Source organism: Elephantulus edwardii, unplaced genomic scaffold (assembly GCF_000299155.1).
Source record: "Elephantulus edwardii isolate Elephantulus edwardi_28Jun2011 unplaced genomic scaffold, EleEdw1.0 scaffold00049, whole genome shotgun sequence".
In the NCBI taxonomy this organism is placed as follows: domain Eukaryota; kingdom Metazoa; phylum Chordata; class Mammalia; order Macroscelidea; family Macroscelididae; genus Elephantulus; species Elephantulus edwardii.
The window spans coordinates 10918467-10931801 of record NW_006399799.1 but is presented as its reverse complement, the minus strand read 5'-3'; the positions used below and the strand labels follow the sequence as shown (position 1 = coordinate 10931801).

Below are 13335 nucleotides of genomic sequence, written 5' to 3'. Positions count from 1 at the left end.
TTCCTAGTCTGTCTTAATGTGAATGTTCAGATTAAGAGAAGTATTAGACAGACCAGCAAGTTAAAGGTATATCCCTTCTTGCGGAGTTAGATATTATAGTCCTCAAAGTAAAAAAGAAGTTATTCCTATTACACATTTGACAATTCTTTTTTTTCCCCTCAATGCAATTTACAGTGTAGTTTATTTGGTCTGAGGAAAAAAATGGTACCATCATTTGCAAGGCTGAACCATAGTTTATCCATGGAAGGTTCTGTGACCAATTTTTGGTTGTTGACATTTGACAATTCTTAAAGGATTTTTCCTTTTGGGGAAGCTTTATTACTGCATAGTGGAGTCCCTGATGGCAGCCATTTCAAGCATGACTCTTTTTTCCTCCCATTTTCTGGATGTGTACTGTTAAATTGGATTCAACTGACACAGGAAGAGATTAGATTGTTCCGCCTTCTCCTGCAGAACCTCTGGTGGCTTTGAACCATGTGCTTTTGGAATTGCAGTGCAGCTTCTTTGCCACTAGGCCACCAGAACCGTCTTAGCATGACTCTTTAGTAACCAAAGGCTATCATTTTCCAAGGGACTTAGTTATATTGGTCACCCAATGTTGACTGGAAGAGACCTGTTAAAATTCAGTTCCAAGCTAAATTATGTCCTTTAAATCTTTATCAATCAAGTTTTCTAGGTCTTCATTGATTCATAACAGTAAGGTAAAATGATCTAGAACATGCACAGTACCTCTTCTTTAGGCAGGGGCGCTGCTTTTTATTTCCATTCAAATTATCATCATTTTCCTTTGCCATGAACAGAATCAGAACCTGAAATCTCTAATACTAGGACAATGAGTTACTGACAAATCTATCTAGTGGAAATCTAACTTTTTACCATAGAATGCATATCAGTATTACAATCTTGTCATAGATTTTGTGCTATACACAGTATAACATTGTCTACAGCCAGAGACTTAGGAAATGCAACATAAATGAATGGAAAATCTACCTCCATAGGTGCAGCCAGATGGCACATTGATTTCACAGAACCCTAGAGTTTCACATACCGTCTTTCTCTTTTTAACATTCATGCCCTTCCAAGTCACATATTATAATCAGTTTCCCTCAGCAGACTAAAACAAAACCAAACAATATTACATTTTGTAATGTTAGAACTACCTCATCTAGCCAGCGACTGGTGGAGTTACAATATCTAAGCCTCTCTGAGAGTTTTCTACTCCATGGTCAATGGAATCAAGGTGATTTACTGAGTTCTAGGAAGACCCTCCTTAAGAAACACAGAAGGAAGCCTTACCTTGTATGCTCCAAGGAATGCTGAAAAAAGCTACTAGTCCCACAGAAAACAGCTATAAAATAGCCCTCCCAAATTTCTTTGGGCTCTCAATGTTTTAGGTACTATGACAGGGATAAAGCAAGCCCATGGCCAGCAGCATGTTACTGTATACAGAGCAAGTAGAGCAGGCAGCGAGTAAACAGGCAACCAAGGACTCCAAAATGCCACATGCAGTTGGTCTTTGTTCAGTCCAACACATACTTAATAGGACTTTTCAATAGATGTAAAAAAGAAAAAGGTTGTCTTAATGACTTAGGTTAAAATAGTCATCGATCCTCTTTTAAACCTTCTGTAATGTTTGTAAGAAAAGTTCTCTTTAAGTTGAACTTTTTTTGGGGAAAAAAGGAAGTCCCAATGAACAGTAACATCACTTAGCTTTGATTCTGGTTTACTGGAGTAAATACAGAATGAGTTAAAATAAAAGGAATTATTTATGGGCACATCTGAATTAATGTGCGAATAGCCCTCTTCTGCTGTGTCCTTTTTAGATGCTTCACAGTATGACTGTAAACCACTACCCCAAAAGTTATATAACTGTACTGTAAATATTTATTCATCTAGAATTATAAATAAGCCTTAATAATTTAATTATGCAGACTGGATCAATAATACAAACACCAAAAAGGGTGGTGGAGGGTCTGTATGTCTCTGAGACACAGCGCTGTGGCTAGAGGCAGATCTGGATTCTGCCTCTGCCCCTGCCTAGCGGCCTACTCCTGGGCAGGTTATTTCACTTCTCTATGCTTGAATTTCCTATTCTATGAAGTGGAGATAATGCAAAAAACAAAAACAAAAACAAAAACAAACAAAACCCTAAGAAAAGCAAAACCTCACTTCATAAGGCAGAAGTAGATTATTAGTTGTAAACTATTTATAATAATGTGGCACATTAAACACAAACGCAGAACAAATGTGTTACAAAGGGGTTTATGTCCTGTCAATTTATAGAAGTTAGAAAAGTTACAGTTTGGCTATTTCAAAGCATTCATATACGCAGCAGATATCACAGAGCCCAGAGGAGTTTCAGTTTAAAAAGCAAAGCCATTCTCATTGGGTTAGGGGGTGGGTGAGAGGGACAAAGCTTAAAAGCCAACCTATGGGAGACTGACTGGAAATCGAAGAGCTGGAATCAGAGCGCTTTATTTTACTCCCAGGATGGTGAACTAGAATAAAAAAAATACATAAACACAAAGAAACAGAGACAGAGCAGGAAATGCAGAAACTTGTCAAGAAACAGACAAAATGGCAGACAAAAGGGGAGCTCAGCTAACAAGAGAAAATAAAGGACAGAGTTGAAGAAGATTTAACAACTGGCATATTCTCCCCTGGTGGCAGGCCTCACCTGTAAACATAGGTTCCAGGACTCATGCTCAAAGTACACTTATGATTTTGCTCTCACCTGTGGACTGGTGTGCCAGCCATTTCCTGTTTCTTAGCCAGCCATGGTCTTGTGCAGGTAAGCATCTGTCTTAGAAGTGTCTAGCTTTCCTACATGTTAGGTATCCTGTTCCAGGGCCTCAACAATTCTTCACTGCATGGGAAGGGCCCAATCCCTCCCCAGGTGATAGTCACCAGAATTACAGGCAAAGGGGTGAAGCACTAAGAGGGAATTCAAAGGACTGCTTTTTAGGCCAGTAGCCATTTAACCTCCTAAACAAACATTCAGATGACATCAATAAATTGCCAACTCTCTAACTACTTCCTTGAGCCCTGTCTCCCCTGACAGCAATGACCACTCCAGAAATTCTAATCCAGCTAGTTGGGCCACGTCTGGGCACTTTAATAACAAAACAGAGGACAAACAGACCTACTATCAACACTTTCTGAAAGCATGAAATGGTATGAGTATACCAAGCATGTATTCATGGTTCCTTACCTCGACAGGGATCATTCTTCACTAAAAATTCATCCAAAGCCATCCATCCTCCACCAACTCGGACCATAACTGTGCTTCGCAGAATACGGACCAGCCGCAACTGCTGAGAATCCCCAAACTGTGGAATCAATGGGACATTTAATTAATAAATACACTTTAAAGTAGGCTTGTGCTCTCTCTATTCCAAAGCAGATTGTATTCAGATAGGAATGGTAATTTGATACTTAGGAAGAATTTTAAGTGCTATTTTGAATTGTTATGTCTTTTATAACTTTGCTTTAAACAAATACCAGGAAGGTAGACATACAATTTCCATGGAGATAAAGATAAATTTGGATGTTATCTTCTTCCCTCTCCAAAAAGGGGGGGGGGAGGGAAGAGAGAAAAAAATGTTAGCTCACTTTGATTCCTTCGAATTCTGGCCACATTAAAATCCTGTCTTTTTAAAAATACTATTTTTTTTCCCCATAAAGAAAAGGCGAACATCAGCTTCTGAATACAGTGTGCTCAAAAGCAAATACTATTCCAAGCCTCAAGAAAACCTTTGCAAAGCATCATTTTTATTATAAGTTTAGAAGGAAATTTGATCATGAGTGTTTATTTTCAGAAATAAATAAAGAAAAAAAAGAAATAAATAAAGAATATTGCAATTGTGATGTGACTAGCAGAAAAGTTTCTTTAGATATTTACACTAAAATTCAATTGAATAAATAAAGATTTTAATTTATCAAGCTGATTACAAATTGTATTCAATAATCATTTTAGGTTGTCAAAACATACATGGCTTTCTGATAATTATTTTCTCTTTTTTTACTTCCCAGCCTGTTCCTAACATTTGGAGTTTCTGATTATATAAATTTTGAAAGCATCCCAAAATGAATTAAGAGTCAACAAAAAAGAAGCATGCTGTGATCTCAAAGCAGAGTTAAGCATTTTGAGTGGAGAAATGGAATTCCTAATTAATTCCAGGTGAATGTTCCTAAGGGGTGGGGGAGGACTGATGAATCATTTAATTAGGTTTTTCAAAGTTAAAGAAGAGAATCAAAACTTTGAAACAAGGCTCAAAATTGGAAAATGCCAGAAAGGATAGTTGGAAAACAAAACTAATCTCCCTCAAAATCTGGACACTTGTGGCCATTCTCTGCTTTACCTGGCTACACTGACTCAAATGCACTAAATGTATAGGGAAAATTACTGGAAAAAAGACTGCCTCCCTCCCCAGCCCTTTATTTTGAAAATAAAGAGTTGTAAAGTTTTTATTCAAAGTGACAACAGCAATAGCTTGGTGTGGTAGTATAAAGAATGCTGATGTGGGAACCCCATGATATGCGAGAATAATGTCCTGTCCTGGGAAGGAAGCTGCCCTCTGGGCTCTGTGGAGTCTCTCTCTGAAGCTGTGCCCAATGAGTGAGGATGGAGGAAGACCCTCTTGGGAGAGGATTCTAGGAATAACTGAGGGTCCCACCAGACCCAAGCGCATCAGTGGTTTTCTCTTGGTGGGAGATGGGAGAATGGGATATGGGCTGAGAAGTGAATCACGTTATTCTTCGCTTATTCATCTATGTTTTGTAACTTACATGCTAGCCTTCTGAATTATTCCATTTATTTCATTCTTTTACTTTTTGTTAATACCTTACTAAAATTCTCTTAGAAAGATTTTTAACTTATTTTTGTTCAACTATAAAGAAAAGGAAATTTGTTTTAAGCCAGCAAGTAGAATAGCTGGGGATCCTGAGATCAGTGATGACTGGTTTAAGGGTGGTGATGGCCACTCTCAAAACTGGGATCTAAAAAAATATGGCAGAGCTGGTTGTTAGCAAAGACCTCAGGATAAATGTCCAGCAACAGTTATCAGGAACTCGAGTTCCTATAGTGGCCTTGACCATACTGTGTAACCAAAGGCACATGATCCTTGAGGTTTCAAGGTATCTCATGTATAAAATAACTACATTCTATTTCCAGCATTGGCACAAACGCATCCTATCTATGCCAATGGAGCAGTAGTGGAACCCCCTAGGGCCCACACATAGTCATTGGCAAACAGGCTTGATAAGGTAAGGCATTCTTTTTTTATTTATTGACAAGGAATTCTTATGCAATGATTTATTTTTTAGGTATGGTTTTGTTATTTTTTTTTTTTTTTACTATCCTGTTTTGTTCATTGTTGCAGAATATTCATGAAATTGTGATTACTAGAGAACTTGAAACATAGTATTAACCGAGCATCTCAAATCAGCCCTTAACAGTATTAATTTCATATCCCAGAGACAGATTTTACCCATGCAACTTCCTTCCATTAGAAGACATAGCCCTCAGAAAGATGTGAAAGGTTTAAAGTTACCAAGTGGAGTCCAAGATCCAATCTTTTTTTGGGGGGTAATCCATCAGATTTTGGTTGGCTGGTCTTAATTGGCAAGCTTCAGGCTACAACCGTTATGGTAACTACAGGCTCTGACTAACAATGGGCTTCTGTTTCAACAACGTGGTGGTAAGCTGGCTCTGGTATTATTTGTGCACCTCATTCTTTTAAAATATTTTCATTATTATTGCCCTTTATTATCAGTATTTTTATAAACCTGGTCTTTATTTGTTTTGGGAATTGGCAAGAGAATGAAAACGATCAGCAAATTAGGCAATGCAACACTGTCTGGAATACCTACTATAAAAAATTAGACAAAAAAAGACGCCCTCAAACCAAAATGAACAGCTATAAGCATGGTTCACCACAACTTGGATACACTGTCGGTAGGGGACTATCTGTATTAATATTAATAAAGTATTTAAACAGATTGAGTACCAAAGCAAGCCAAGACTTTTCCACTTAGTGTAGTTTATAAAACTTATGTTCACTGTCAAAAGACTTAAATCAGACTGTGCCATCTGTCCTGACTTCAAACAAAGACGATGAGACTCTTTAAGAGTAGAATGTTTGATACAGCCTCAATTTCTCCTTATCACTCCAGAGTATCACTGGTTTTTTCGTCTATTACTTTTTAAAGAAAAGTGTCACCTTCTATAAAAAAATGTGTTTATAAAATATTTCCCCCTTTGTAATCTAGTCATTTTGGCAGTTTCTCCACTTGGTAAGACAACCAGATGTGACCCAGGCATGCTTCCGACTAGTACATCCTCTCCCCACAGCAAAGAACAGGCAGCATTAAGTACACACACCATTTCCACTAAAAAAAGGATTTTGCAAGACACACTGTACCTGATTGCCGAGGAAGAACTATAGACAATAAGAGTAAAGGAGGGAATGGAGAGGGGGAGAGGGAGGAAAAAAAAACAAAACAAAAACACATTTTATCAAATTAACACTAAGGTACAAATATGTAGTCATATTACCAGTCTTCAAGCAGACTGACACACATTGACCATATTCTTACGGAGTTCCTGCGATAGGGATGTGGTTTTTACAAAGGAAAATCTACCTTTCTTACTAATTCTGTTCTCTTTAAGACAATTTAAAAACAAGCAAACACCACCCAGTAAGCAAGCATAAAATTACCTAGAGCTTTATTAACGAAATGGTTGGATTCAAGGCAGACCTAGGAAAATTCTCCCCAGCTACTATCAGCACGCTCTGGGTTTGGTGTACTTTGCAGACACTTTTGAAGTACTAATGGAATTTGGATTTTTCTCAGTACACATAACTGTGCAATCTGGCCTGGCCGTTTAAAGCCTCTTGGCAATCTGAGATCTTCCTTAGGAATTTAAAGAATCTTGACAGACTTTTGAATATATTTTAAGAAGCATATTTCAGATCCTTTCCACACCCTGACTATGGTCCCTAAAAAAGGGATAAAACATAAGAATAGCTGTGAGTTACAGCCACGTATATCATGGCTTTCCAGGGAAGAATGCTGAGTCTGGCATTTTCCTGGTGCATCTAGGTCCTATTTGTAGTCCAGCTCAGAGTACAGAGAGTGTCCTTTGGGCCCCAGATTATTTCTCGAGTCTTTTCCAAGTCTTAGAGCTCTTCGGGCTCCTAACTGGCATATGACGTATGGCTCTTTGGGGTGAATGGTCGGTCATTAACTAAAACTCTTATAATGAAAGTGCCTTTTCCTCCCTTAATACTTTGGCCGGCAAGGGAATAAAGAGAGGGCTTTAAATGTCTCCTATCTCACAACTTAAGAATAAGTTACTGACTAGCTTGACACGACACTAGCTTTCAGATGGAACTCTGTAGAGCACCAAGCACAGCCCAGCAAGACAGGACACCTGGCATTTGACACATCTCAAATCCCCTGGGCTCAGGTCTCAAGTATCAGTAGTTGGGAGGTGGAAGTATCCAATCTCCTGCTGGTTAAGTTGATTTCCCCTATAAAGACCACATAGGAGGACACAACCACCACAAAGGACTGGTATTCTCTTTCTTACCCGGTATTTATTCTCTCCAATCTGCTCAACTTGAAACCTCTTTGCACACTTGCACTGAGCCACTTGTCTTGTGACCTATTGGTTGTAAACAAGAAGTGTAAAAGGGAGAGCAAGACTTAATATTCAGAGAAACACAGATTTTACCATGTAAACAGAAGTTATTTGTGATCCATCTTGAGCCATTCCAGGCTTTTGACAAATGTATTTATCTTCAATTCCAAATAAATGTGGTAGAGCGTGTGCTTACCAGATAAATGTTGTTTGCACCAATGAGTTGGAACCAATTCAGAACTGACCCTTCACTGATTTTCAGAGGCAGTTAACTGCCTGGGAGGAGACTGTCCATCTTTCTCCCACAGAGCAGCTAGTAGACTTGAACAACGTGCCTTTAGTTGGTAGTGAAACTACTTACCCACTAGGTCACCAAAGCTATCAAATAAATGTTAGACTTATTAATTGAGGCAACTGAGGGAGAAAGAATATAAAAGAAATCCCCAAGTAACATAAAATTCATTCACTGGCAACATCTAATGTGTGCATGCATCAAATTAAAAAGACTATGAGCTAACTGAATTTCAACCTATGAGCCCGAGATTCCCTGGCAGGTGGTCCAGGTATGTTCTAGGGCCACAAGAAAGACCTGTCTGGCTGCCTCTCCCTCCTAGCACCTGTCATCAAAGAATCCTGGGATTTCTACATGTCACTGTAGAGCCTGAAGGAGCCCTGGTGGTACAGCAGTGAAATACTCACTGCTAACCAAAAGGCTAAGGCCTGAATCTATCCAATGGCTCTGTCAAAACAAGCCATGATGATGTGCTTCTGTAAAGATCGTAGTCAAGAAAATCCTATGAAGCAGCTGTACTCTATCACATGGGGTTGCTGTGGGTCTGAATCAATTTGATGGCATCCAACAACAAAAACAAGTGAAATAATTTTCTGTATTTGCTATGATGCTATATGCAATGTAATACATTTTTAACTAGGCAGAAAGCTCTGTGGGAATACATAAACCTAAACAACATTTTATGTTTCATTCCTCAAATGCTATGTATAAAGATCACTCTCTTGAATTGTGAGGTAATGGTAGTCTCTGGTTGTGCTGCAGTCCCAAAGGCATTTGATCTGAATTACCAGCTGCTCTGAGGGAAAAGGATGGGCAATCGCCTCCTGTGTGGTTTATTGCCTCTAAAAACCCACTGGAGGGTCATCTATAGGTTGATTCTGACTTGATGACAAAAAGCAGAAACAAGTCTTACAAAAGAGAGACTAGGCAGTTCTAAACAACAAGGTACCTGTGAAGCAAGATGAGTGTGAAACCCGCGAAAGGCTCTCTGTAAACATCACAGATCCGCACAGATGTGATACACCTGAGCAGGCAATCACTGGGGCTGAGCTCAAATCACCCCAAAGCAGATAACCATCAGACAGATAACCAACAGACAAGTCAAAATGTGATTATAGCAAATCGATCAGTCAAACCCAGGACAAGAATGCACTTGGGTTACAATTATTCAGCATACCTCATCTTCAATTTTATCTGCATCAGTTGTTGGTCGATAAGCATCCTTGTTGGGATGAAGAGCGGCCACAAATTCATAGTAATCAATGTAGCCGTCTCCATCTCGGTCAAAAATGTCAGCCACAGCAGTCATCTCTAACTTGGTGGTAGGAAACTCTATGAAAGGAATTTTATTTTGAAACATTAATACGAGAACTTATTGAATTGGTTATATAAATACACCCCTTTAAAAAAAAAAAACACCTACTTTATTGTGATTTTAACAAGTTTATGGAATTGTTGAATTTTCATTCATTCATTGTTGCACATTTTCCTCCCCTCTCCAGTTAACTTTTTTATTTATAATTTTTTTTGTTGCACATTTTCTTCCCTCCCTTCCGTCCTTCTCATATAAATACTTCTTTAAAGAATAAAAAAAAATGTGTATCTTATTTTTCTGAGACGCTAAGTATGCTTACTTAGAAAACTTGAAAGATGTAAAACATTATAAAGAAAACAAGAATCATTCATAATTCAGCATGCAGACAACTGTTCACTTTTGGTGTTCTAACTTGTTTTTAAAAAAGTTTTCTACATTAAGTACTACTGCAAGCCCACCAAAAAGCATAATATTATGGCCACTCGTAATCTCTATCATCCAACTTAATTTATTAAGCATAAACCAAATCTGTTTCTCAGCTGAGAATGTTTGGTGGCTGCCCACTGTCCCCACACTAGAATTTAGTCTCTTCATCGTGACCTATCAGGCCCTGTGCTATCTGGCTGCCAGCTACCCTTCCAGCTTCCTCTTGTTCCATTCTCCTCCTGTCTAGGTCATAAGACGCCGGCCATGTGAACCAATCCATTCCTAAAACAATCCAACCTCATTTCCATCCTTGTGCTTCTGTCCCTGCTGCTCCCCTCTCTCAGTATCTCTTCTTTATGATCGTCACATGACTGGATACTTCTAATTATCCAGGTCTCAGCTTAAATCTCATCTTCAAACAGAACTTCCCTGACCACTCCATGTAAAACAACACAGCTATGAGATGTACTTTGTGATCACTCACAACTTTATGCCTCAATTACTTCTTCTCTTATGAGACCATAAGCTTCATAAATTGTTACACAGATGTCAGAAGCTGACTATGAAAAACTAATTTTGAAACAATTTACTTAGAAACCCATCATTCACAAAAATTAGCTCCTTATCCATACATTAAAGAGGTTTGTTCACCATAAGGTGATAAGCAAGACCCTGTGGTGTCTCCCCCACTCCCCCATTTCCATGAAGATTTTTCTCCTTAACAAAATGATAAACCAACTTTAATAAGTAGATATTTTACTTCTTTCTCAAGATGACAGCTTTAACTTCAGAAAGACTAGTGAGCTAGAATACTGCTTGCTTCTACAAAGTGCATGCCAGAAATCTCAGGTTTGATTCATGTCGAGAATTCTGATTGGACTCACTGGATGCTAAAATGCCATCGATAAATTCCTGACGTGTTATCTTCCCATCTTGGTCCTTGTCAATCCGCCGGAAGAAATCCATTACGCGAGATTTCTTGTGATTCATCCAACGCATATACTTTTTCCTCCAGACATCAAAGTCAAAGTTGGCAAATTCTTTCAACTAAATAGAAATCACAGGAGTCAACAAGTGCTATTATTTGTAGCCCTCAAATGTACTCAGAGCACATGGAAGCTTTCAGACATTCAGTAAAGCCATGCAGGCCTTCCAAGGAGATGAGGGCACACCAACAATGTTATTTATGCATTGTCTCCCTTGGGAAGGCACAATGTGGCTCCCCTAAAGGAGGTTATTAAAGCCATGATTATATTACATAAGCCGTGGTATAATGGAGCAGCAGGAGAAACAGGACTGAATAACCACCATGGGAAATACAGGATATGTAGAACAAGAGGTGGAGCTGCCCTGTTTTCCCTTTGGACTCTGTCAAAGGGTCACCCTCTTAGATCTGAGGGAATGGATCCCTAAAGCAGGTCTTTAGCACCCATCACTTATGTTATTTTGAGAGGCATGATAACTATAGATAAGCCCACATCAAGAGGCTCATATTTCCCCTCATTTTCTACTGAGACTTCCATGAGATAATCAGAATTTGGGCCTTAGGAAACCAACCCTGAATCCAAGCATGTTTCTTTGGAACAGCACCAGAGGGAACAAACTGCCCATATAATTTCCATGTTAAATATCTGTCCTGAGAAAGAAAATAACCAGTGTGTGCAGTGAGCAAAGTGATTTTAAGTACTTGATTCAGTCAGTGATATGTGCTCAGAATAATGTAAACAGTGCAGCAGTTTCTCCCTAGTCTTTCAAACTCAAAAGTTGGAAAGAAAGGTGGAAAACAGAACAAAAACTCAAAACCAAATATGCTTGAAACTCCACTGACCTACATAAACAACAATAGAAAACACAGAACACTCACTTCCAGGCATAGCTGCTTTGATATGCACAAATAAAAAAAAACAAACAAAAGACATTAGAAGTTTATTTTGGAAACTCCCTCACTTTCATTGTTGCCGAGTCAGAACTGAGTTCTACCTGACCCGGCAGTGGGTTTCTGAAGCTGTAAATCACACAGGAGGAGATTGCCCCCATCCTTCTCCCATGAGCAGCTGGTAGAAATTGACCTGCCAGAAAGAAACCCCCTCTGGGTTGGCAGCTCAACTCTCTAGGACGACCCCATCAGCTCTCCCTAGGAAGCATAATGCTGTATTTTTAAACTGGGTCAGGATAGTTTAGGACGAACCCTGGTGGCTTGGTGGTGATTCAAACTCACCGGCTGCTTAGCAGGAGAAATGATGCAGCAGTCTGCCTCTGTAATGATATACAGCACAGGAAACCCTATGGGGTGAGTTCTGCTCTCCCCTACAGGGCTGCTAGTAAGTTGAAATCAACTTGACAGAGCAATAGGTTTCTAGGGATATTTTAAAAGAAATTTGCTTTCCATGACTTAGTGAAGCCTAATAATAGTAAGACCCTTATCTCCTAATTGTACAGCTTACTTACATCTTTAAATAAAGAATTAATAATAACCATTTTTGTAATAAGATATACAAACACAGAGAACATTTTAACGTTATTTTCCTGATCTCATTTGCAGCAAGGAGCTGTGAAGGATGGATTACAGGCTTGACTCTGTATGGCCTAGACGACTTTTTGCTTTCCATAACTACATGCTATGGCTGAACTCTACCACAGTAGTTTAAAAATTGTAATGGCTCAGTACTGGTCTGTTTCTATTTCTGAAGAAGTAGGTCAAAGCATACAGGCCTCAGAAGTGCTTTCTGATAAAAAGTCTCTTTTTTCCAGAGAAAGTCACTAGAGGGGCCATTACCTCCTCCAGTCTATCCAAGGCATCATTCAGCTTTCGCTGTCGCTCCAGTGCTAAAAGCCAGACCTGTTGCCAGCGGGCAGAGAGCTGGTTGATCCGTGGGTTTTTGGCTTCAGACTGGGAGAGAATTGGCATGGGAGGAGGTGCAGGCTGACTCAAGGGCTTCCCTAAAAGGAAAAAGAACCACATCAGAAAAAGAGTTTTCAGTCCATTACAGGAATAGTCATTACAAAGTATAAGCTTAGCTATTCCTTATAGTAACATCCAGCTGGGAATTAAGAGGCCCTGGTAGCACAGTGCATTAAGCACTAGGCTTTTAACTGAAAGGTCAGTGGTGTGAATTCATTAGCCATTCCGCAGGAGAAAGATGAGGCAGGGCTTTTTTAAAGATTTATAGTCTAGGAAAACACCACAGAGCAGTTTCGTTCTGTGCTATAGGGTTTTTATGAGCTAGAATTGACTCAATGGTAGCAGGTTTTAGTTTTTATTGATAAAAAGAAATACACAACCTGGCAATATTTAGGGTAGAAAACAAACTAATTCTAAAACTTTTCATTCCCTTCCCCAGGCAACGGCTTCCTACTACAATGTTACCCTACTCTGTTCCTTCCTTAACTGAGGAAATGTTAACTCAACTCAAAAGGCAATGGATTCTATAGGAACAGATTTAGTTTATAATTAAATTAATACAAGTCAAATGCAGGCAGCTTGCACTGAGGACCAAAACAATGGAAAGGTCCCAGCAAAAATGCACGTTTAGCCACTTCAAAATGTGGTGCTTGCTCAAGAAAAACAGAGGACTGGTACTAGCCATCAGTGTGAAAACGTGAGTTTTTTAAAAAAGACAGATTTTGGTTTCTATCTATTAATAATTTTTTTAAAGT

The 13335-nt window shown here is 39.0% G+C and overlaps 1 protein-coding gene across 1 annotated transcript in view; it reads right to left on the bottom strand.

The window, feature by feature from the left end:
• Window positions 1-13335, bottom strand: part of LOC102871467 (microtubule-actin cross-linking factor 1-like) — a gene marked incomplete at its 3' end in the record, with an annotated part of 301457 nt that overhangs the window by 16553 nt on the left and 271569 nt on the right. The window contains 5 exon segments of the mRNA XM_006886487.1: window positions 3212-3329; window positions 7595-7669; window positions 9115-9269; window positions 10563-10725; window positions 12455-12618. Of these exon segments, the coding sequence (XP_006886549.1) occupies window positions 3212-3329; window positions 7595-7669; window positions 9115-9269; window positions 10563-10725; window positions 12455-12618 (675 nt within the window).